The sequence below is a fragment of the Hypanus sabinus genome, chromosome 1, assembly GCF_030144855.1.
Source record: "Hypanus sabinus isolate sHypSab1 chromosome 1, sHypSab1.hap1, whole genome shotgun sequence".
Lineage (NCBI taxonomy): Eukaryota > Metazoa > Chordata > Chondrichthyes > Myliobatiformes > Dasyatidae > Hypanus > Hypanus sabinus.
In genome coordinates, this window is record NC_082706.1 from 132,123,923 (window position 1) to 132,150,285 (window position 26,363).

The 26,363-nt window shown below is 43.1% G+C and overlaps 1 protein-coding gene across 8 annotated transcripts in view; it reads right to left on the bottom strand.

The window, feature by feature from the left end:
• LOC132397745 (protein spire homolog 1-like) overlaps nt 1–26,363 on the bottom strand; it is a 223,557-nt gene that overhangs the window by 72,793 nt on the left and 124,401 nt on the right. For all 8 annotated transcript variants that reach the window (XM_059976518.1, XM_059976536.1, XM_059976529.1 and 5 more), the window contains 3 exons: nt 23,141–23,305; nt 12,371–12,457; nt 3,072–3,201 (listed from right to left, as the gene is read on the bottom strand). In XM_059976518.1, coding sequence (XP_059832501.1) covers nt 3,072–3,201; nt 12,371–12,457; nt 23,141–23,305 — 382 coding nt within the window. The remainder of the gene's footprint in view (nt 1–3,071; nt 3,202–12,370; nt 12,458–23,140; nt 23,306–26,363) is intronic.

Consider the following 26,363-nt stretch of genomic DNA (forward strand, 5'->3'; position numbering starts at 1 on the left):
ACTTTTTAATGTTTTGACTCAAATTGTTATCAGTTAGTTACCCACATGATGTGGCCCCTCTCTCCTGGCAACAGGTGGGATATATTTGGGTCACAGGACTGATGCCACCAGAAAACTGCATTACTGCTCAAGTGTTGCAAAATCAAAATACCTGACTTGCGTGAAAAGTTACTACAACTCTCCGGTGTGACCCATTGGGCCTTGTGAATGCATACCTCTCCTGTCTTTAGCCAAATAACAGGAACTTCATTGTCAATGACAACCTATCCCTTAACCCTTCCTGTATACACATACACACAAACACCCCTTCCCAAAGGACAAGATCTAACCAAGTAGCAAGAAACCCCAGTGCACTGCTGCAGGTTAAAGTCAGTTTGTCGCAGGTGGGTGCAGAGTCAGTTGTGAACTGCCCCTTGTGAGTGGTCATCCGTACTCACATCCTGTGCAGGTCTGTGGGAGGAGTACCTGTTGAAAGCAGCATGTTGTTTGGACACTGTAAAGGAAACCTCGAGTACTGACTCACATGAATATTACGTCTCCCGTGAATACTACAGAAAGAAGAAATGTGAATGCTCCTGGTTTTCACTTCTTGCTCAATGAAGCTGCAAAGATGCAGCGTACCTGGGAACAGCAAACCCTGTTTCAGTCTGCATGTGGGAACATATCGGCTGCTCCTGTGTTGACTCACAGTCTAAACCCTGGAAATCCTTTTGAAATGGCAATTCCTTCAGATGAACTACAGTGGTTCCGAGTTGTGGCTCCCCCACTTATCAACCATGGGACAGTCAGGGTAGGCTTGTAAACACACACATACCAAGACAAAACAGGACACATCTTAGCGAAAGAATCTACCCAACCCTATTTTTTTAACTTGCTGCTCATTCTTTTGCCTCTGCTACAAATGCAACATTTAGCAAATGTACTCAAAAGTAAAAGTGCTTTAGCTTGTTCTGTATGTGAAACAAACTACTTAAATACAAGAGTCTGAAATCGCACCATTCTAAACTTGTGCTCTGTGTTGGGAAGGCTAAATTATTGCAAGGTTTGCATATGTGGGCCCTAGACTCATATGTGAGGCGACATTTCACCTGTGAGTCGGCTGGTGTGATACACTGCGTCCAGTGCTCCCGGTGTGGCCTTTTATATATTGGTGAGACCCGACGCAGACTGGGAGACCGTTCTGCTGAACACCTACACTCTGTCCACCAGAGAAAGCAGGATCTCCCAGTGGCCACACATTTTAATTCCACGTCCCATTCCCATTCTGATATGTCTATGCATGGCCTCCTCTACTGTCAAAATGAATACAATCTCAGGTTGGAGGAACACCACCTTATATACCGGCTGGGTAGCCTCCAACCTGATGGCACGAACATTGACTTCTCTAACTTCCATTAATGCCCCTCCTCCCCTTCTTACCCCATCCCTGAAATATTTAGTTGTTTGTTTTTTCTCTCTCTCTCTGCCCATCACCCTGCCTGTTCTCCATCTCCCTCTGGTGCTCCCCCCTCCCCCTTTCTTTCTCCTGAGGCCTCCCGTCCCATGATCCTTTCCCTTCTCCAGCTCTGTATCACTTTCGCCAATCACCTTTCCAGCTCTTAGCTTCATCCCATCCCCTCCGGTCTTCTATCATTTTGCATTTCCCCCTTCCCCCCACTACTTTCAAATCTCTTACTATCTTTCCTTTCAGTTAGTCCTGACGAATGGTCTTGGCCCGAAACGTCGACAGTGCTTCTCCCTATAGATGCTGCCAGGCCTGCTGTGTTCCACCAGTATTTTGTGTGTGTTGCATATGTGAGTTCACTTTGTACACATATCCCCTGTATCTCACCACACACACACACACACACACAAACACACACAGACGGCAGAACAAAATTAGCAATCGTACATTGTGCTACACAGCACACATCCAACTGAATTTAATGTTAGAGGTGTCTTGTGTGACAAAGTAATTTCTAGGCCTAGTTGCTTCCCCTTCATTGTTCCCCTGTCAGTCCACCTGTTCCCAATGGATACTGCTTGCTCTTAATGTGGAGTCAGTACCAGGAGAATTACTCTGGACTTGACCAATGGGTGATGAACTTGTCCCCACCTTTAATTATACAGCAATAGTTTAAAATCTCAGATTAAAACAGTAAGCAGACAGCCAATAGGATCTCTCACACTAAGCCAGAAAAGCATGTACATTACTGTTTTCCTGCTCTGGCACTTGCTCTCTGATCATTCTTGAAATTAATTACAACTGACATAAAGGATGAAAAATGCTGGAAACACTCAGCAGGTCAAATTGCCTCTGTGGAAAGCGAAAAAGTGTTTAAGATGCCATCTGATCTACTGGCTGTTCTTTAATTTTTTTATTTTAGATTTACAGAATCAACAGTTTTTTAAAAAATTTTCACTTGATGTGAAGAACTGCTGACTTTTAAACGGATATGCACACGGTCACTTGTTCTCATGTTGATTGCCGTTACTGCTTAGCAAGCAGAGCATAGAACAGTACAGTCCTACAACAGGCCCTTCAGCCCACCATATCTGTGCTGAACCAGATGCTAATCTAAATAAATCCCTGTCTGTTCATGCTCTGTCTAAATGCCCCTCAATTACTGCTTTGGTATCTGGTTCCATCACCACCCTTCGTAGTACATTCCAGGCACCGTCTACAAAAAACCTGCTTTGAAAACCTCCTTTAAACTTTTTCCTTCTCACCTTAAACCTAAACCCTCTAGCATTTGACATTTCCACCTTGGGAAAATGTTTGTCTACCTTTTCCACGCCTTTCATAGTTTTATATGCTGTTATTAGGTCTCCCCTCAGCTTCCGTTGGTCCAGAGCCAACAACCCAAGTTTGCCCAACATCTGCTTATCCAGGCAGCACCCGACTAAGCCTTTTCTGCACTCTCTCCCAATTCCCCACTTTCTTCCTGTAAAGGAGCAACCAAAACTGCACACAGTACTCCAACTGTGGCCTTAACAAGATTGTGTACAGCTGCAACATGAGAAGCAAATAAAGAGAAGCAAATGCGTAAACACTTTTATCCCAATGAAGACCCAAGCTCAGCAAGACTCACCAATGCGACTGCGTCGAATCTCATCTGGTGACACAGGCCGCAGTTTCCGTTCAGACTTGATTTCCTCTAATATTCTCTCGTGAAGGCTGCGTGGACGAGGTGGGGTTGGTTTCAGTTTTCGGGCAGATGCCTTTTTCGAAAAGACATATCATGTTAAAACTTGCACATCTCCATTAAAACTTTCCCTTCTCACCTTAAGCCAATACCCTCTACTAATTGCCATTTATCGAGACCAAGCACAGCCGGGGTGACCACCTTGCAGGGCTCTTCTGCTCTGTCTGCAATGCACCAGACTACAAGACATTTCCACACCCCAGAGCCAGCTCTCTGTCCTCCCCATTGCCAGTGAGGCCCAAGGCAAACTGGAAGAACAGCGCCTCATATTCTACCTGGGTGATCTACACCACAGTGATGTGAACAGTGATATGGCACAGAAACAGGTGTTCAGCCTCTCTAGCCTGTGCCAGCCCGGTCTTCTGTCATCTACCTGCATGCAGACCATAGCCCTCCATACCTCTCACCCATGTATCTATCCAAATTTCTCTTAAATGTTACAACCTACCACTCCCGCTGGCACCACTTTCTGAGTGAAGATTCCCCGTGAAATATTTCACCTTTCACCCCAAACCTATTGCCTGCACTTCTAGTCTCGCCCACTCTGAGGAGAAAAGACTGCCTGCATTCACCCTCTCTGTGCCCCTCATGATTTTGTATACCTCTATAAGACCCCTGCCCCCCCTCATTCCCTGCGCTTCAGGGAATAAAGTCTTAACTTATTCATTCTTTCCCTATAGATAAATCAGGGTCCTCAAGGACACCCCCGTCTCTCTCCTGATCTACCACCAGACCTCACTTTTTTCCCTCTTTCCCATAAACCTTCCAGCAAACATTAACCATTTTCACCCCTCCACCCCCAGTTCCACCCACCTGCTACCTCCACACTTCGCCCACAGGATCCCTTCCTCCATCTGATTCCATATCTCCTTCCACAGTTCTCCTATCACGTTGCTAATCAGATTCTTGCATCTGCAGCCTTTTTGTCCTCATTTATCACCCCCAACCCCTATCTCTACCTTCATCTACAACCCAACCTGGCTCCTTATTTTCCTTTGCCTGCTTTCACCAATCACTCTCCAGCCTCCGTCACCCAACCACCTCTCCCTCCCCACCACCTGGTTCCATCTGCCCATAATCCTTCACCCTTCCTCAGGCCACCTATCTCCACTTGCACTTATTTTCCCCTTTCCCCTCTCCTCTTTGTAGTCATCACCTTTCTTCTCCACACTCAGCCCCGATATAGGGTCAATTTCCCTCCACAGATGCTGCTCAATGTGCTGATGTCCTCCAGCAGCTTCTTTTTGTTCTACATTCCAGCATCTGCAATCCCCTCTGTCTCCATTTTAAAGCTCTGGCAGGACAAGATTAAGCTAGATTAAGCCTTTTGCTTTCAAGATCTGAGAACCTGAGAGAAGTTGGTAAAGTTGTGGATGGAAGATCAGAGAAATCGTGCAGAAAAAGTTTCCGTAGAAAGGACTCCAAGACAAAGAGCCATTAATAAGGTGTAGTCATTAACCTTTGAGGACATCATGAACGGGCAATGCATCAAGAAGGCAGCATCTATCATTAAAGAACATCGGCATGTAGGGCAACCATCAGGTACAGGAGCTGAAGACCCAGACTCAACAATTCAGGAACAGCTTCTTTCCCTCCATCCTCAGATTTCTGAAGTCTTTGAATCCATGAACACTATCTCGTTATCTCTTCCCCTTTTGCACTATTTTTTTTTGTAGTTTATAGATTTTTTTGTCTTTGCACTGTACTGCAAAATCACAACTTTCACAACATGTGTCAATGATAATAAACCAGATTCCGATTCTAAATTTTACTCAGGGAATGATTACTAGGTAAAAAGGGTAAGATTCTAAAAAAGGAAATAAGATGAGAATGAGGCAGCTGTAATTACGGCTTTGTAAGTTATTAAAAACTTAAGAAAGCCATAGCGTTTCCTGGTGTTTACAGTGATTCTAGCTAATGCAGTCCTGAAGGTTTCAACACCTTCTCTTCCTTGCTACACCAGCCTTGAAGCCACTGTCAATTTCATTATGACACAATGGTAAATGAGCACAGAACGCTGTAATTACAATTTGAGCAATGATTTCACTTACAATATCCACGCATAAACTCATATTATGGAGGCACAGAGACTGCAGATGCTGCAATCTGAAGCAAAAAGCCCAGATGCTGGAGGAACTCATTGACTCAAGCAGCCTCTATGGAGGAAAATGGATAACTGACACTTCAAATTGAGGTTCCGGATCTGAGTGGTTGAAGGGTTTTGACCTGAAATGTTGACTGTTCATTCTTTACATTAACGTTACATTCAGTGGCTACTGTATTAGGGACACCTGCTCGTTAATGTAATTATCTAATCAGCCAATCATTTGGCAGCAACTCAATTGATAAAAATATGTGGACATGGTCAAAGGTTCAGTTGTTATTTCTATTTTCATTTGCACAGCTTGTTGTCTTTTGCACATTGGCTATTTGTCTGCCCTGAGGCTCTTGTACCTTCTACCTGACGGCAGCAGTGAGTAAAGAGCATGGCCTGGGTGGTGGGGATCTCTGTTAATAGATGCTGCTTTCCCACGACAGCATTTCATGTAGATGTGCTCAGTGGTTGGGGAGGACTTTACCCGCAATGCACTGGAGTGAAACCACTTCCTTTTGTACGATTTTCCGTTCAAAGGTATAGGTGTTTCCAAGCCAGGCCGTGAGGCAGCCAATCAATACATTCTCCACCACATATCTATAGAAATTTGTCAGACCTTTAGATGTCATGCCAAATCTCTGCACACTCCTAAGGCAGTAGAGGCCCTATGTGCTTTCTTCGCTATTGTGCTAGGTCTAGCACAGGTCATCTGAAATAGTGACACCCATGAACTTAAAGTTGCTAACCCTCTAGTACTTTGATCCTCTGATGAGGACTGGCTCATGCACTTCTGGTTTTCCTCTCCTGGTCTACAAGCAGCTTCTTGGTCTTGATGACATTAAGTGAGAGGTTGTAGTTATGACACCACTCAGCCAAATTTTCAATAACAAATGGTGATTTGTCACCATCTTTGTTTCAGCCATTGACAGTGGTGTCATCAGCAAACTTAAATATGGCGTTGGAACTGTGCTTAGTCTCACAGTTAGAAGTAAAAAGCAAGTAGAGCAGGAGGCTATGCACACAGCCTTTGTGCAGTCACTGGAAAAGAAGATTGACAATCTCAGGGCAAGGCTGCTGTGTCAGAGGCAGATGAGGTAGTTCTCAATGTTAGTTGCATCAGAAACCTGGGTAATTGCAGATACACCAGATGCAGTGATATGACTGGAAGGTTTCACAATTTTCAGAATGGATTGAACCACAAACTCTGGTAAGGAAAAAGGTGGCAGTGTGTGCTTTTTAGTCAATTCTAGTTGGTGAATGGAAATGGAGATTGTGTCAATTTCTTGTTCCCCTGACTTAGAACAACTAACAATTAAAAGTAGACCATTCTATCTGCCTCGGGAGTTCTCAGCTATGATCTTGATTGCGGTTTACATACTACCAGTGGCTGATTATAAGCAAGCACTTGCAAAACTGCATGAGGCAATCTGTAAGCATGTAACAGCAGTAGCTTAAAGTTCCTCGGTATGCACGTCACTGAAAATCTCACCTGGACTGTACACAACAGCTGTGTGGCAAAAAAAGCACAACAGCATCTCTTCCACCTCAGGTGACTGAAGAAGTTCAGCATAAGCCCCTAAATCCTTAAGACCTTCCACAGGGGCACCATTGAGAGCAACCAGACTGGCTGTATCACCATCTGGTATGGAACTACAACAACCTTGATCACTGGGCACTGCAGGGAGTGGTACGGACAGCCCAGTGCATCTGTGGATGTGAACTTCCCTCCACTGAGGACATTTAAAGCAGCGGATGTGTAAAGAAGGCGTGGGAGATCATTGGGGCACCAGTCACCCCAACCATAAACTGGTTCAGCTGCTTCCATCTGGAACTGCAGCATTAAAACCAGGCCCAACAGGCTACGGGACAGCTTCTTTCTACAAGCCATTAGACTCATAACACTAAGATTTGTACTCCCTCATGTAGTGAGACGGATGTAAGATTTAACTAAATTCAATTCAATTTAAATTTCAACTTAACCAAGCCCGTTTGAAGAAAACCCTGCCCAGTTATCACCAGCATGTAACCCATTGCATCAGAGATCCCAACACACTACAGCACTACTACACTATGTTAAGAGATGCTTATTGTTTCATTCCAAGACTGCAGTTTTGCAAGTTGGATCATTTGGCTGTACACTTACTACCTGCACATAGACAGAACCTAAAGAGCAGGGCTCCGGAGACAATGAAGAGGTGGTTGCGGGAGGCAGAGGAACAGTTACAGGATTGCCTTGAGTCAGTGGGCTGGGTCATGTTCACAAACTCACTTCAGGACCTGAATGACTACACCAGGGTCATTACAGACTTTATTAAAACAGTTGTGGATGAGGGTGCCCTCACAAAATCCCTCAGTGTTTACCCCAATCAGAAGCCCTGGATGAACAATGAGATCTGGAATTTGCTGAGAGCCAGATCAGAGGTATTCAAGTTTAGAGATCAAGAATGCTACAAGAGGTGCAGGTGTGGTCTCCGTAACACTATCTCACGGGCAAAGTGGAGACTCCAGACTAGTCTGGAATCAACGAGGGATGTTTGACAGCTGTGGCAGTGTTTGAATGCCACACCCTCCTACAAAATTAAATCTTATGACATACGGACAGCAGAGCTTTGCTTCCAGATGAGCTTAATGACTTTTGTGCCGGGAGGAACCATTGTGCACCTCCATGTCTCCCGATGATCCTTTTGCCTCAATATCTGAAGATGATATGCAAGCTGCCTTCAAGACAGTGAATCCAAGGAAAGCATCTGGTCTGGATGGAGTACCTGGCCAAGTACTGAAGACCTGAGCTGGCCAACTGGTTGGTCTGTTCACGAATATCTTCAGCCTCTCGCTCTGGCAATTTGTGGTACCGACCTGCTTCAAGCTGGCTTCAATCCTACCAGTGGCCTAGAAGAGTGTGGTAGATATATAAATGACTTTCACCCTGTGGCACTTACATTCGCAACAACAAAGTCTTTTGAGAGGCTGGTGTTGAAACTGATTAGCTCCTGTCCAAGTGACAACCTGAATCCGTTCCAATTCGCCTACCCTAGCTACAGGTCTACAGCAGATGCCATCTCATTGGTTCTGCGCTCTGGAACATTAGGACAGCAAAGATGCAAACATCAGGTTACTTGTTATGAATTACAACTCATCATTTAAGACCATCATCCCCTCAAAACTAATCAGTAAACTCCAAGACCTGGGCCTCAATATCCCCTTTGTGCAATTGGATCCTGAATTTCCTCACGTGTAGACCCCAGTCAGTTTGGATTCGCAAAAACATCTCCTCCACAATCTCCATCAGCACAAGAGCACCACAGGGATGTGTACTTAGCCCCCTGCTCTACTCGCTTTACACCTGTGACTGTGTGGCTAAGTACAGCTCCAACACCATGTACAAGTTTGCTGATGATGCCACTGTTGAGGACTGAATCAAAGGAGTGATGAATCAGCATACAAAACGGAGACTGAAAACTTGTCGAATGGTATAATGACAATAACCTCTCACCAATAACACCAAGGAATTGCTTGTAGCCTTCAGGAGAGGGAATCCAGAGGTCTGTGAGCCAGTAATCATCAGAGGATCAGAGGTGGACAGTAGCTTTAAATTCCTGGGGGTCATTATCTCAGATGACCTATCCTGGACCCATTACGTAAATATAATTGCGTAGCAAGTACGACAGTGCCTCTGCTTCCTCAGGAGTCTGTGGAGATTTGGCATGTCATCAAAAACCTTGGCAAACTTCTACAGATGGGTGGTGGAAAGTGCACTGACTGGATGCATTACAGCCTGGTACGGGACCACCGATGCTTTTGAGTGGAAAATCCTACAAAAGGTAGTAAATTCAGGCCAGCACATCACAGGTAAAACCCTTCCAACTATTGAGCACATCCACATGAAATTTTGCCGTAGAAAAGCAGCATCCATCATCAAAGTTCCTCATCGCCCAGGCCGTACTCTTTTCTCACTGCTGCTATCAGGTAGAAGGTACAAGTGCCCCAGGACCCACCTCACCAAGTTCAAGAACAGTTACTACCCCTCAGCCATCAGTCTCTTGAACAACAGGGGCTAACTGTACTTATTCTATTTCTGGTGTTCCCACAACCAAAGGTGTTACTTTAAGGACTCTTTATCTAGTTATTTCATGCTATCATTATTTATTGCTCTTTATTTATATCAGTATTTGCACAGTTTGTTGTCTATTGATCCTATTTAGACCATAAGACCATAATACATAGGAGCAGAATTAAGCCACCTGGCCCATCGAGTCTGCTCCACCATTCAATCATGGCTGATCCTTTTTTTATCTCCTCCTCAGCCCCAGTTCCCAGCCTTCTCCCCATAACCTTTGATGCCATGTCTACTCAATAACCTGTCAATCTCTGCCTTAAATACACCCAATGACCTGGCCTCCACAGCTGCACGTAGCAACAAATTCCACAGATTCACCACCCTTTGACTAAAGTAATTTCTCTGCATCTCTGTTTTGAAAGGGCGCCCCTTTATCCTGAGGTTCTGTCCTCTTGTCCTAGACTCTCCTACCACGGGAAATATCCTTTCCACATCTATTCTGTCTAGGCCTTTCAAAATTCTAAAGGTTTCAATGAGATACCCCCTCATTCTTCTGAATTCCAGCAAGTACAGACCCAGAGCCATCAAACGTTCCTTGTATGATAACCCTTTTGTTCCTGGAATAATCCTTGTGAACCACCTCTGAACCCTCTCCAATGCCAGCACATCTTTACTAAGATGAGGGGCCCAAAACTATTCACAATATTCAAGGTGAGGCCTCACCAATGCCTTATAAAGCCTCAGCATCACATCCTTGCTCTTGTATTCTAGACCTCTTGAAATGAATGCTAACATGGCATTTGCCTTACTCACCACCGACTCACAGTATTTACGGTTACTGTTCTATAGATTTGCTAAGTATGCCTGCAGAAAAACAACCTCAGGGTTGTATGTGGTGTCACATTGACAATAAATTTTACTTTGAACTTTTGGCACTGCATCGGTAGTACTTGTGGAGGATATATTGTTGTCATTCCAAACTGACTGGGGTTTTCATGTGAGAAAATCAAGAATCCAGTTGCACAAGAAGGTTTTGAGGCCTAGGTCTGGAAGCTTATTGATTAGTCTTGAGGGGATGATAGTCCTGATGCTCAGCTCTAGTCATTGAAGAGAATCCTGATGCAAGCATTTTATTTGTCCAGGCATTCCAGGATGGAAGCATAGAAACATAGAAAATAGGTGCAGGAATAGGCCATTCGGCCCTTCGAGCCTGCACCGCCATTCAGTATGATCATGGCTGATCATCCAACTCAGAATCCTGTACCTGAGTTGGGTAATGAAGAGCCAATTAAATGACAACTTCTGTTGACCTGTTGTGACAGTAGACAAATTCTCAAGTCGCTCCTCAAGCATCACTGTGGATGTAAGTGCTATAGGACGATGGTCATTGAGACAGGTTACCACTTTCTTCTTAGGCACCTGTACAATTGAAGTTTGCTTGAAGCAGGTGGGTACCTCAGACTGTTGAAGTGAGAGATTAAAGATCTCAGTGAACATTCCAGCCAGTTCATCAGCACAAGTCTTTTGTAATCAGAAGTCAATGGTTTACAGCGACAGAAGACCATGAACACACACTCATACAGTGGTACATAATAAAGTGGCCACAGATTGCATATTCCATTTGATAGGCTATTAAGAGGGAGCTAGATGAGTGCACAAAGGTGAAAGATATCTTTGATAAATTCTTGATTAGTCAGGGCATAAAGAGATACGGGGCATGAGATTGGAGCTGTGAGGGAAATGGTTCAGCTGTACTTGATGGGCCAAATGGCCTAAATCTGCTCCTATATCTCATGGTCTTATGATGAACTTAGAGGAAACGATGGTTCATCAGGAGCAGGAGGGCCAGCATGGATCCAATAAGCCAAATGGGCTGCCTTGCCACTGGAATTTCTGTGCAATTATTACATTTCGTTTTGTTCATCATTTCATTATTTTGAATCTAACATCTCACTGAAGCAGTTCAATGTGACCTAGTTACCCTACTGTTTGTTCTCGAGGATAACAGATTCAATCCTTTTATGCTTAAAAAAGCATTTGGAGATATTAAGGGAACCAAAATGGAAATTCATGCCCTACACCACTGCCTACCAGGAAAAGTTGCGAACTGAGAATCACTCTTCACACTGCTAACTTGCATGGGCTTGTCTTAATCTCACTCAGGTCCTTCTGTCAGGGTAGGAAATATGTCCTCACCAAGTCTGATCCAGAATTTATTCCAACATGGTGATCCTTAACCTCCCTTTGAAATGCCCTGGAACAATTAGTGTCTTCCTGGCTTACGACATTCACATCTCGTAAAAGAACAACAGCTAGAAAAAACAAAAATCAAACCAAACTGACTTATAGATGATAGGTAAAACTTACAAATACTACATGGTGAGAGGGTTCCTCCTGCACAGTGGTGCTGCGATTGGAGTGGTTGCCTTCTAGTTCCAGAGACCAGGTTCAATCCTAACATTGGCTGCACATTCTTCTGTGACCGTATAGCCTTCCTCCCATATTCAAAAGATGTGCAAGCAGGTAAGTTAATTGGCCACTGTAAACAGTCCTTAGTTGTGTAGGTGAGTGCTAAGATCTGGGAGAATAGAATGTTGGTAGATCAAAAAGCAGCTTAATGTTGGATTGGTGTAAATGGGTGGTTTATAGTCAGTGTGGACTCAATGGGCTAAATAACCTGTTTAGTGCTGTGGTTTCTCTCCTCTATTACTCTATAACTGAAAACACACTGCTCCAGAATAGCAATGCTGTCAACAGGCAACTTTGCACTGATCTGGTAGCTGCTAAAACCCTTGGCAATATGTCAGCTATTGTAATTCACCACACAAATACACCCAAGTGTTCTGACTATCATTTTGGAAGTCTAAGGACTATCAATAGTTCTTCTCAGGAAAGGGGAAACTAGCTGGAAGTTCATGCTGCAAAATTCAAGCTTGTCTGATACACACTCCTGACCTCTCGCTGGCGGTTACCAGACCACCTTACAAGGCAATCAAGACTTCTGTGAATCCTGAAAAGACCTGTTGTACTCACGGGATTTAATGGAGGACGAGAACGGATGAACTCCAGGATCATCTCATGGGCGCTCTTCTTCAATTTTGGAGGGACGTTCCCATTCACCTGTAGCAGAAGATTGAGGAAAAGTCAGGTGGACATCACACAAACTTTGTAATTGGAGCAGGTGTGCAACAAAGTGTTGTAAAGAACCATAAGAACATGCAGTCCAATTGTACTGGTCTCAGAGACAGATGCTGAAAAATTTCATGTGGTATGAATCTCTTCACCAGGAGTGTAAATTCAACAAAATTATCCATTGGATAATCAGCATCCTGAGTATATTTTCTTTTGCTGACCAGTTCCCTGCAAGTCAATACATATTCAATAAAACATCACATCCAATAAACCAATCGTGACACAACTACCTTACGCTAAATTTTCATGTGTTCTTAAATAAAACACAGTAAACACAGGTGTGAATCGGAGAGCTGGCTTTCTACCAGTAGTTTTCACAAAGCATTGTTTCATATAACATTAGCAACACAAAACATAGCAAGTAACTTTACGAAGTTAGCTTTCATCTCAATGTTACAACAATTCACCGGGGAACAAGGACTTCACACTTTTAAAAATGGAGGCAAACTGTAAGATCTCCATAAAATATCCCCTAATTTATGTGGATTTTGGTATATGAATGTGATTCGCCAGGTTATGAAGCCACAAAAGTGCAGAATGTCCTCAATTTGCAATTCCCTTAACCAGACTCTCAATTTCCATTCTTAACTCTTCCCATTCCTGACAGCATTGAGGGGTGGGGGTTGATTGCCTGGAGGAGGCCCAGTCATCAAATCCTTATATAGTATCTCAGTGCAGTAAAAATAAATAACTTTACATAGTGCCTATTTTAAACAATGCTGTCGGTTATGCCTTTGTACGGTTTGCTGCTTCATATCGCATAGTTCTGCATTTACCTGGATCTTCTCTTTACCCTCACGAATCACCAACCCATTTCTCAGCAGAGAAAGAGTAAGTAGAAGGCCACAATACAGCATGATTCCTCTTTTGATTACCATCCAAGTTCTCAAAATCATGAGGCACATCACACTTTCTGCTGCCTGTGGCTACAAATGTGGGACCATAACTTACTTTTAATTGGATCAGATTGAAGGCATGTGTGTCTGTAGTCTTTGGATGGCAGTAACACATCACTATCCTGCAGCTAACAGCTCGTAACACACAACTACAGATGTGCTTGTGGATCCTCTTCCTTTATTTTGAAGAAATGTACCAGGGCTAAGGGAGGGAAACGTCAATGAATGGTGGTCCCTGACTGATGACCCTGCGGCACTGCTGGAGGCATGGCGGGCAGCAAGGCCAAGCAGGAAGCATCTTCCTGTAAGTCTCAATGAAATCACAAACATTTCCACCTCAATCAAACTGTGATGAATCCAATCCGAGAGGGAACCACTTCAATACTTTACAGAGCACACTGCAATGATACAAAATTGCTCTAAGAACGGGCAAGTCTGTTTACAGTGCTGTGACAATTTCATAATTGTCCAGAATGAGGGGTCACAGTTTAAAGATAAAGGGGAAGCATTTTAAGACCGAGATGAGGAAAAATCTTCACACAGAGAGTGGTGAATCTGTGGAATTCTCTGCCACAGGAAACAGTTGAGGCCAGTTCATTGGCTATATTTAAGAGGAAGTTAGATGTGGCCCTTGTGGCTAAAGGGATCAGGGGGTATGGAGAGAAAGCAGGTACAGGGTTCTGAGTTGGATGATCAGCCATGATCATACTGAATGGCGGTGCAGGCTCAAAGGGCCGAATAGCCTACTCCTGCACCTATTTTCTATGTTTCTGTTTCTACGTTTCTATGACAATGAGCGCGGGTAACAAAGAGTGTGCACGCGACAGAGAGATTGCGAGCGATAGGGAGACCCAAAAGCAATCAAATTTCTGAACCGTCCACGAAGCCATGAATATTACATTTGCTTTATTTATTATAACTCAGTGATTTTTATGTCTTACACTGTACTGCTGCCACAAGACAGTACATTCCATGACATATGCAGAAATAATAAACCAGATTCTGACTCCGAAAGGCTGTGAAAAACAGAGCTGTAAGAAATGCATACAGCAGGTGAGGCAAACCAGCTCAGAGAGAACAGCTGGATCAATATTACAGAAGGATGGTCTTCAGCAGAACGAGTCAGTTACACAATTACAGAGTCATAGGGCAGCAGACTCAAAGAGTAATACAGCGCAGAAAGAGGCCATTTGATCCAACATCTTTGTCAGCCAAGGTGGCCATCTAAGCTAGCTCCATTTGCTGGCATTTAGGCCACATCCCCGCAAGCCTGACACTAATACCAAGTCCAGAAGGATTCAGCTGTAGTTTCAGGTGGTTTAGAATGTGCCTAAATAGAAGGCAAGATTTTGTCCCTCAAGCTTGCATTTAGCCTCATGTATAACAACACAGAAGACAGAGAGCTGGGCCAGAGTACCAGTGTAATGGAAAAGGATCTGACAAAGACCAGGATAAACTTCTTGCCCACTTTATTGAGAGAAAACTATTTCAGGCCAAACTGATGAAGGTGCTCTTGCTTACGTATTTTAGATACCTTTCTGCAGAGAGTGGTAGATGTCCAGAATGTCTAAAAGGAGATAGAGGAATAAATACACAATCAGCATATTTCAGAGGAATTTAGACAAGCATTGAAAGATATGGTGCTAATGTGGGCAAGTGGACTAGTGGTGTTGGCAAACAGGTGAACGTGGATGAAATGGTCTGAAGGCCTGTTTCTGCGTTGTGTAATTCTATGACTCCATTGTCTGCCATACAAGGAAGAACTTCTCAGCTCGTAATTATAAGTGTCATGGTAATATTTTTGTCCTCCTGTGAGGACAGTTTAACATCTCATCCAAAAGATGGCATCACCAACCACATTATTCTCCCTCAGTTTTACGTGGGAGCATCTGCTTAAGTCTCCAGTGTGGACTTCAACTACCAAACCTTCTGACAGAAGCAAGATCACTACCAAATTATACTTCTCACAGCCACTTCCAACACAGGGGACACGCCCGTTATTTATGTAACATACTGTTAAATTCCACAATACAAAGCGGTATCATCTGCTCATGCATCAAAATGAGATCTGAAAACAAAAACTATTTATTTACCTTATTTTCAAATAAGTTCCATGAGAGTGAATTTTTATGGCATATCTCAAATATTTAGGTATGGATTTGTGAATTTGATAAGGATGAAATTCTGTAATGTGAACAGCCTTAACTTGGTGTGAAGGATTGTGACCAACTGGGGTCAGGTAAATACCTTTGTGAGACAATACAATTGTGTGTGTGTATTGCTTAAGGCCTGGATCAGCAGATAATCGTGGTGCTGCCCTCTGCCCTACTGCCGTAGACAAGATTACATGGTGTTGCCTTTTAGCTTCTACTGTAGACGTAAGATTACGTGGAGTGGCTCTCTCTAGCTTGCAGCTGTGCACCACAAGACTCCATGATTTAGGTGTTCTTCTCTCTAGCTTGCTTAGGACAATACCAAATATGAAAATGTAGAACAAACCATACCATTAGAATTAGCCTTAAAGGGGGCGTATTTACGAATTGTAAATGGAGTTGTTACTTTCTGGAGGAATGGCTCTCCGTGTAACATGAAGAAAAAGTCTCCTAACAAACCTGTGTCCCAGTCTTGTGCGTAAAATGGAAATTCCCTAATAACTGGGAACCACCTAGCTCAGTGAATCCGGTTAATTGAGCCATTGGATAATTGGGACAGCTGTTTATTCACAACAACTTTTAAAGAGCAAAAACTAATCAAGAAAGTAACCAGGATTCCCCTCATTTATTTGGGACACTATGCCACTTAACTGGGGCAGGAAATCATTGCTGAGGAGCTTCTAACTAGCAACAGTCGTGTGCACTTGCGTTGCCACTAGACACTGCAACGTGCTTCGAACGAACAGTTTTTAAATAGCTTCAGTTGTATGTGTTTGTGTTCAAAAAGCAATGCTTTTTGTCACTGATACTTAGCAAGATAATTCAGAACTGTTTTGCTCACCACAGCTTTAAGCATTCAGGATTGGAGATGCCAGAAACAGATGGGAGTGAAAAGGAAACAATTCCACTACTTCAATAAGTTAGGAATTATGAAGGTACTGACAATCATCTTGTATGTTACAATTAAAGTGAAGATTTGGAGGATGCAATCAGTGACAACATTGTATGAAAGCAGTCCATTATCCACTCAAGGTGCTTGCACTGATTTTGTTCATTTGCAGCCAAAAGAATATGACATGAAAGAATTCGTTTATCGGTAACTATAGGAACGAACACAGTTTTACTGTACTGTAGTAGTATTGGTAGTGTTCTAAGCTGTTCTGTTTTTTATTTAAATACATAATTTATTACTCAGTTTGTCTTTTTTATACCTTTTTAACTATTTCCATGAAACTTCAACTAATTGGAGAAGCAGCTTAATTGGGCCAAAATTTACTGGTTCCAATGTGTCCCAGTTATCTGGAATCCGCAACATTTTCTTAGTCATTTTTCTATTGGTACTTAGTTTGTCACAACCACGTCTAACATTGGATATTAATTATTCCCTTAGTCCTCAATGCCAACAAATTCCTGAATGAACACCTGGAAAAGAAGTGTTGTCATCACTTTACTAGTCAGGGCATCAAAGGTTATGGGAGAAGGCAGGAGAATGGTGTTGAGGGGGAAAATGAATCAGCCATGATGGAATGGAGGAGCAGATTTGATGGGCCAAATGGCCTAATTCTGCTCTCATGTCTTACGGTCTTACTAGTCCACAATACAGAGAACAACGTACTACACTGTATTAGGAATGGCTGTGACAAATGACAATTGTGATGTTATGCTGAAGTTGTATAAGATGTAGATGAAGCAAAATTTTTGTGAAGTTCTGGTCACCTATCCACAGGAAAGATATAAATAAGATTGAAAGATTGCAGAGAAAATTTACAAAGATGTTGCTGGGACTTGAGGCCCTGAGTAGTAGGGAAAAGTTGAATAGGTTAGGACTTTTGACCCGAAGCGTAAGAAAATAAGGGGAGATTTGATGGAGGTCTACAAAAATTATGAAGGGTATGGATAGGGTAAATGCAAGCAGGCTTTTTTCACTGAGGTTGGGTGAGACGAGAACTAGAGATCATAGGTTAAGGATGAGAGGTGAGATGTTTAAGGGGAACCTAGGGAGAGGGAATCGTCCTCATTCAGAGGGTGGTGTGAATGTGAAGCTGCCAGTGGAAGTGGTGGATGCAGATTCAATTGTTACACTTAGGGGAAGTTTGGATTAGTACTATACATGAATGGGAGGGATAAGGAGAGCTTTGGTCCGGGTATAGTTTGATGGGATTAAGCAGAATAACAATTCAGTACTGACTAGATGGGCCAAAGGGCATGTTCTGCGCTGTAGAGCTCTATGACTCTATAACAGGACTAATACCAACAGGTAGAGTTCAAACCTCCAACTACCCAATTCAAATCCAAGAAATCTGATCTGGAATAATGAGATAACATTTGTAACAGGATCTCAGGTTCATGAGGAGTGGATAACAGGAACTGATAGCTTTGCAAGTGACACCCACATATCAATACATGGTTGCTAGTAACTCCACTCTGATGTGGCCCAACAGGCCACTCAGTTAAGTGGTAAGTAGAAGTAGAGATAGGCAGTGAATGTTGGCCTTGCCCATGAGGCCCAGATCATGTGACTAGATGGAAGAAAATCCACCATAAAATGTCAATCAAATCCTTAGCCCACAGCCAGATTTCAAATGGATGGATATTTCCCTCAAAGGAAGCTACATAGAAAAGCCCTGAAAGCACCAGTGGGATGACTGGTCACAAACACGAGGAGGAGTAGGAACAGGTCACCTGGCCCACCATTCAATACGATCACGCCTGGTCTATCCCACCCAGGCCTTAATCCTTCTTCTGTGCCAGCTCCCCATGTCTTTCAAATCCCCCAATTGTTCAAAAATCTATCTACTTCCCCTTTAAATATTTCTAATGAGCTAACCTGTGTAGAGAATTCCAGAGATTTACCACTCTACAAGAAGATTGTCGATGTATCTTTGCTTTAAATGACTGGCTCCTTACATCGAAACCTCATTTGAGATACTCCCACTCATGATTCTCCCACTTGGGCAGCATGGTGCGCAGTGGTTAGCACAACACTTTACAGAGCAAGCCACCCAGGTTCAATTCCTGCCGCTGCCTCTGAGGAGTTTGCACGTTCTCCTCGTGACGGCATGGGTTTTCTGCCACAGTCCAAAGATGCACCAATTGGTAGGTTAATTGGTTACTGCAAATTGTCCCATGATTAGACTAGGGTTAAATTGGGGGAGTTGCTGGGTGGTGTGGCTCGAAGGGCCAGAAGGTCCTATTCCACCTTGTGTATCAATACAATAAAAATGAAAACATCGCAATATTGACTCTGTTGTACCCCCTTGGAATCTAATGTTTCAATACGATTGCCCCTCGTTCTTCTAATGAACACAGATCCAACCTGTTTCCGCTCTCTTGAAAGGACATTCCTCGTGGGCACATATTTGTCATCAGTAGCATAGAAAAAGTGATATTTGCACAACACCCAGCATCCAGTTCCAGAACAGTTAATGGAACAGGAGAGCTAACAGTTACTTGTTAAACAGCCAATCCAATATAGACAACATAGGCACATTTATTCACTGTATCTTTGTCTTTTACATTGTACACATGGAGGAAAAGGACCATGCGAAATGGTAAAGCCTCCTTGTTATTTTTTTATTCATGGGATACATACTTTCCTAGAAACGCCAACCTTTATTGCCCATTCCTGAAATGAGAGCCATTAAGAGTCAACCACATTGGTGCAGCTCTGACACTCATGCAGCTCAACACCACAAGAGCGGAGAATCCCAATGACTGGATTCCGGTCCACCTTCTGAACATCCATTCCTTCCTCCACCCGAGCACAGTGGCTCTGCGTGCACCATGTAGGAAATGCACTGCTGTTACACAGCCCAGAGGTTTTAGGAGCATCTTCCAAACGTGTGAGCTCCACCACCAAGAAAGCAAGGGTGGCACAAGAGGGGGCACAGATTGCCCTCCAACTCAATCACCAAACCCTCTTGGAAATGTAGGAAATTAACTTTTTAGGCTGATGATCCTCCCTCAGAAGAATCTGAACTGTCACTGTCTAACAGCACTAAATGAGATCACCTTCCCACCAGGCTTGCAATGGTTCAAGAAGCCACTTCTTGGCAGGGACAGTTTAAGCTGGCCAATAGATGGAAGCCTTGCCAGCTACACCCTCAACCCATGAATAAATTGAACTTGTCCTCAGTTGAGTGTTATTACGTGACACAGATTTGTTCATGCTTGAGCAAACCAGTATACTTGTCCATTTTATTCCAGTCTGACAACAACTGCAATAATGAAGCCATTCAATCCTGTACAATATAGTCATTCTTCACTGTCACACTATAACTGGAGAAAGGCAGTTAACTCATTTCTTTGCCCCTTGTTTTAGGATCTCATTTGAAATTCTGCAAGAAAAACATTATGCTTTGTATACAGAACATCTGAGTTATTCTTTTACAACCTGCACTACACTCTTGATTCTAATTATTGTCCTGAATCATATGCCATAATACATTAATGGTTAAGTTACTGGTCCAGCATCAAAGGCCTGGCTTATGGATCTAGTTACACAACTTAACGAGTTTCACCATTGGAACTTAAATTTAATTAACTAAATCTGAAATGAAAGACTATGAACGATGTTGATAATGAAATTGTCAGACTGTTTGTAAAAACCTGACGAGTTCACAAATGTCCTTAGTCACAAAGCATGGATACAGGATGTTCGGCCAAACTTATCCAAGCCAACTATAATACCCAAACAAGTAAATTTCACCTAACCGTGTCTGGCCCAGAGATTCTAAACCTCTCCAACCCATGTACTTAACTAGAAGTTTTAAAAATGTTGCTAATGTAGCCACCTCATATTTCTGACAGCTCATTCCAATATGCACCATTGTTTGCGTGGAGAAGCTGCCTCTGATATGTCTTTTATATCTCTAGACCTTTACAGGAGGATATCTGCCATCCTTACCCAGTGTAGTCTACCAATGTGTTGGTATCAATTGTGTCCTTGGCTCAGGACAGTAAATACTGACCTCCAGTGGTCACTTTCATCCTCCAATCAACTTCATGCTCTGGTCGTCTGTACTGGTTTTGTCACTAGAGTTTTCCCTTCAAACCTCAAACTATTTTATGGTGGTTAACTTGTATCAGAATTCAAACATCACTGGCATTCCTGTTGGTGGAACATTTGCTCCCTCTCTAGTTTCGTATTGAACTGAAACCTCCTTGAATCTCTCTTTAACCTCACCAGGCCAGTGTCAATTTCTCTCACTGACCCTGTTCATCAGCTACCTCTTTCCCCAGAAGAGTGTGGAACGTGAGCAGGAGGAGATCCCTCAGGCTGCTCCGCCATTCAAAAACTGCACCGTTCCAGTGACATTCCCACACTTCTTAATTTCCTCAGTGTATCCAACCTGGAATTTACTCACTTCCCCAAAGCCTTATTCATTTTATTTAGAGATAACAGAGTGGAACAGGCCCTTCTGGCTCTTCGACCCAAGCCAGCAGCAACCATAGCCTAACCATGGGATAAATTACAATGATCAATTTACCTACTAACCGGTACGTCTTTGGACTGTGAGAGGAAACCCAAACACCCAAAGGAATCTCACGTATTAACGGGGAAGGACATACAAACTCCTTTTTGATGGTGTTGCTATTGAACTCCAGACTCCAATGCCCCAAGCTGTAAAAGTTATCATGCTAACCGCTGCACCACCGTGATGCCCTTCTGGGGGGAGGGAATTCCAAAGGACTCCAAATTCCTGCAGTGGATTCTATTACCACTGCTCTATAGCCAGTCTCAAAGAGGAAAACATCAGCTGTTTTTCTGATGAGAAGTTATCCTGCCATTATTGACAGGATGGTTTCCTCCCTAGTGCTTCCATTAGATTCTGAGGTAGCAATTGAAGCCAAAAAGGACAACAGTCTCTGCTAGTGAGGAGACAGGAGGTCCTTGATGGGATGGGTGGTTTGGGAGGTGATATACTCCTCCTTCCACAACTGGAACGATGCCCTGTCTACCAAAGGTGATGGCGAATTTCCAAATGGATGTCTGGTTCTGTTGAGAAGTGGCTTCCAAGACACAATAAGTGGTGCATATTTTAGAGCATCTTATCATGGACCTTGCAAAAGGGGCAGGCTAGTGGGGGATACAGGTTTTGTGGATGTTAAGTATAAGATCCCTGTCCTCACTTTCGCTGACCGTGCACAAATACAGATGTTGCCTCCACAGTGGACTGAATTTGGAATGAGTTTTGGTTCTGGGCTCTGGGTCGCCACATTTCTCCTTTGTCCTATCAATTACTCCCAGAGGTCAGGTGCAGTGTTGCTTAGGAGGAAAAAAAACAGCTGAAGGTCCATCAGAAAATCTCAGACCTACAAGGATTTCCCAGTGTTACTGAGGTGATCTACAGTGCAAACACTCCAATGCTCAACCCACTGAGTATCGAGAAGAAAGGGAAACTTATCGAGTACAAATAATGCCTACTAGAAGGAATATTTTGAAGAAATTCTCAACTGTGACTTTGTTCTTGACATGAGCGCCTGACATTGTTCAACAGAAAATTCCCCAATCTATCCATGCTGTTACACCTGAAGACACAACAGAAACTGCAGATGATGAAATCTGGAGCAATACAAAAGCACTGGAGGAACATAGCAGGTCAGGCAGAATTATGGAGAGAAATGGACAATCAGAATTTCAGCTCGAGTCCCTTCATCTAGACAGAGAGAACTGGGGGATGGGGTGGTGGGTGGGTGGGAGATAGCTAATATAAAGAGGTAAGTGGAAGGGGTGGAGGTAACTTAGCATCTGATGTTCATCCTGCAGTAGCCTTTCTCACTATCCACAACCACCAACTTTCCAGACCAATGAGACCACTTAGATTCCAGAGCTCAGAGCCATCCTACGCAATTCCTCCTCATAGGTCATTCCTCTTGCCTCACAAATCCATCTCATTAACCAACCTTTAGGTATAAGCCTGTCTCTGATGATGAAGACCAAAACTGAATGCAGTACCATGGAATTAGAAGGCCATTCAGCCCATTATGTCCAATCTAGTATTCAAAATCTGGTCTCATTCAAAGCCCTGTACCAAGGTAGGAGTGCTTCCTTACTCCTTCACTGCAAACTCTGATGCAAGCAATGTTCCTAATGTTGAGGACGCAGATTGAACATAAGCAAGCCAATAAAAATATAATGGTTTTGTTGATTCAGAACCAAAACATTTGTAACACCTAAGACAATAAGACATAAGATATAAGAGCACATGATGGCTAGTTAATAAACATAGGATCTTGTGGAACAAAAACTGGTCACCATACCCATACTGACTATCAAATACCTACTTATATGAATAGAAATATTCAGACCAATGCATTACACACCTCAAGAATCTAAAGAAGTTAACTTTGCATGTGTATTATTCAGATCCTGACCAATGTCAACTTAACCATACAGAAGGTGCCAAGAAGCTTGATAAAGGGAGGTAGGGTGGGGGAAAGGGTAGGTACATAGAAGGAGAAGCCTTGCCAGCTTTATTTTAATTAGTCTTCTGTAGGCCTTACTTTACTCTCATATCATCACCTCTTCACTCAGCATCCAGTTGATGACAAGGACTCACCATCACTTTCCTCAGGGTGTACCTTCTGGATCGGATGTCATCCATGAGCATTTCATATGGTGTTAGCTGGTACTCAATGGGCAGTGGGTTGTACTGTCGCTCCTGCACCTTCTTCAGCTTAACACCATTCCGCAAATCCCGCATCACTTGCACCCAGAAGCATGCCTGAGAGTGAACAGTTGGCATTGTTAGTGTGGGCACCCACTCCCTGCAGCTCCTTCCACTCTGGAACTAGCACCAAGCCTCAGTGCCCACCGGATACCATCCTCCAGTAGAAAGAACAGAGAGGTCAGAAATAACCTGGTAGCCAGAGCTGGAGGGGATTAGTAATTCATTTATGGTTGTCACATGCACGCAATATAGTGAAGAACTGTTTTGCATGTCATCCATACATATAGACCATTTCATGCACAAGTTCATCGAGGTAGTACAAAGGGAAAAGCAATAACAGAATGCAGAATATGGTCAGAAGAGATTCTGCAGATGCTGAAAAATCTTGAGCAACACACACAAAATGCTGGAGGTCAAGCAGCATCCTGATGAAGGGTCTCGGCCCCAAGTGTTTACTCTTTATTCCCTTCTGTAGATGCTGCCTGGGTTCTTCTGGCATATTGTGTGTCCCAGTCAGTGAGGAAGTGCAGTGCAGGTAGGCAAATAAGGTTCAAGGATCCTGACAAGGTAGACTGAGATCAAGAGTTCAAGTTTATTTTACAAGGTCGCTTTAAGAGTCTGATAACAGTGGGATATAAGCTGTCTTAAATCTGGTGATACGCATTTTTAAGGTTTTGTATCTTCTGCTGGATGGACTGATAGCCAGGGCGGGGTGGAGAAAGGTCTTGGATTACGTTGGCTGCTTTCCTAAGGCAATGGGAAGTGCAGACAGGGTTAGTAGAGGGGAGGTTGGTTTTCATGATAGATTGGGCTGAGCCCACAACTTTTTGCAAGGTCCCCTAATTGCCCAATTCAGGGAGATTTGTTGTTCTCTGGTGAACCGCTAGCTCTACCCAAAGTCTCCACTCAATTTATAAATGTTTAATAAGAACTATTTGTGTTTATAATTACACCTCTACTTCTAAAATAATGACCCATCTGTATGACTGTATGAAGTTCTAGGGATTAGAGAGATGGATTACCCCCATGAGAAGAATCCCTGAAGGAGCAAATGGAAGGACGAGGAAATGGGAGGAAAGGTTTCACAAGAAAGCAATGGCAGAAATGAAATCTGTCAATAAGTTTTATTATTTCCTCGAAACTTCACCTGTCTACAAGGGGAAGGGATGGCAGTTACACGTTGGGGTACGTATATTAACAACGTTTAAATGACACTTGGACAGGTACATGGATTGGAAAGTTTTAGAAGTATATGGGCCAAGTATGGGTAAATGTGACTAGCTTACAGGGATGGAGGCCTTAGTAGGCATGAACCAATTGGGCCGAAGGACTAGGACTGTGCTTTTTGGCTCCAGTCAATTTCATTAAATATGTTTACTTTTGCTCTTATTGCTACATCATTGATTCAGTGTCATCACCATCATATCATCACCAGCAGTTATTCACAGAGAAAGCCATTCAGACCATTAAATATGTAAAAGCTCCTAGTAGATAGTTTCCAACAGTATGAGAGTCTAGGACAATAGGATATAGAGTCAGAACACAAGGACATCCCTTTGGAGTAGATATTAGGTGGAATTTCTTTAGCCAGTGGGTGGTGAAACTGTGGAATTCATTGTCATAGATGGCTGTGAAAGCCAAGTCATTGAGTATATTTCAAGCAGCTTGAAAGGTTCTTGATTAGTCAGAGTGTCAAAGGTTACAGACTGAAGACAGGAGAATGGGGTTGACAGGAATAATATATCCACTGTGATTGAATGGCAGAGCAGACTCAATGGGCCAAATGGACTAATTCTGCTCCTATGTCTTATGGTCTTACAGAAACCCCTTCAGTCCTGTTCCCCCATTTTTGTCCTCAAATGCCAATCCAATTCCTTCTTCAGAATAATCCCATACAAACATAAAAATAAATTCCAGATCACAGAAGTATCTGGAAAAGAAAATTAACCTCTCCCTTGTATGCTTTGTCTGTCCCCAACCCATGAGCCATGTGCTGAGTGAACAGCTTCTCCTGTTGCAACACGAGTGAATCTGCAGATGCTGGAAATAAATAAAAACACAAAATGCTGGCAGAACTCAGCAGGCCAGACAGCATCTATGGGAGGAGGTAGTGACAACGTTTCATACTTTGTCACTACCTCCTCCCATAGATGCTGTCTGGCCTGCTGAGTTCTGCCAGCATTTTGTGTTTTTATTAGCTTCTCCTGTTTCTCATTTATGATCTTCAAATCTCCCCTCAGCCCTTGCTCCAAGGAATACAACCCCGGCTGCTCCAGTCTAACCTTATTCTACATTATTCTACCTCAATGCACTGTGTAATGATTTGATGAGTACGAACAGTTGGCAAGACACTGCATTTTGGTACATGTAACAATAATAAACCAGTATCAATACCAAACTCTTCAACCCAGATCCACTGAAGCTAATCGTTCTTGTACCCTTTAGAACCTTTACACCTCGCCAGATACCAAGTGACTTTCACTGGCCAGAATACAGTGCACCCCAGTTAATTGGGCCATCGGTTAAGCAGGGCAGCCACTAACTTGGGACAACTCTTAAAGAACAAACCCTAAATCAAGAAAGTAGCCAGGATTCTCTTTGTCTATTTGGGACACTATGCCACTTATTTGAGGTAGGAGACTGTTGCTCAACAGTTCCTAACTAGAACCGAGAGAAAATTTACAGATGCTAACTTAAAGTCAGTCATGTGCACTTGCATGATCACTGGACACTACACTGTGCTTAGAGCGATCCGTTTCTAAATGGTGTCAGTTGCATTTGTTTGTGTTCAAAAAGCAGTGATTTTTATCACTGATATTTGGCGAGAGAGAAGCAGCAAGACAATTCAGAACTGTTTTACTCATTGTGGTTTCAAGCATTCAGTCTTGGAGTTGCCAGAAACAGCCAAAAGTGAAAATGAAACAATTTCACTACTTCAACAAGTTAGAAAATACGAAGAACTTGTAGGTATCGACAATCATCTTGAATGCTACAATGAAAATTAAGATTTAGAGGCTGCAATCATCAAAAGCATTGTATGAAGACAGTCCATTATCTGCACAATGTGTCTGTTCTGTGTTTATTTATTTACAGTCAATTAAAAGAACCCAGC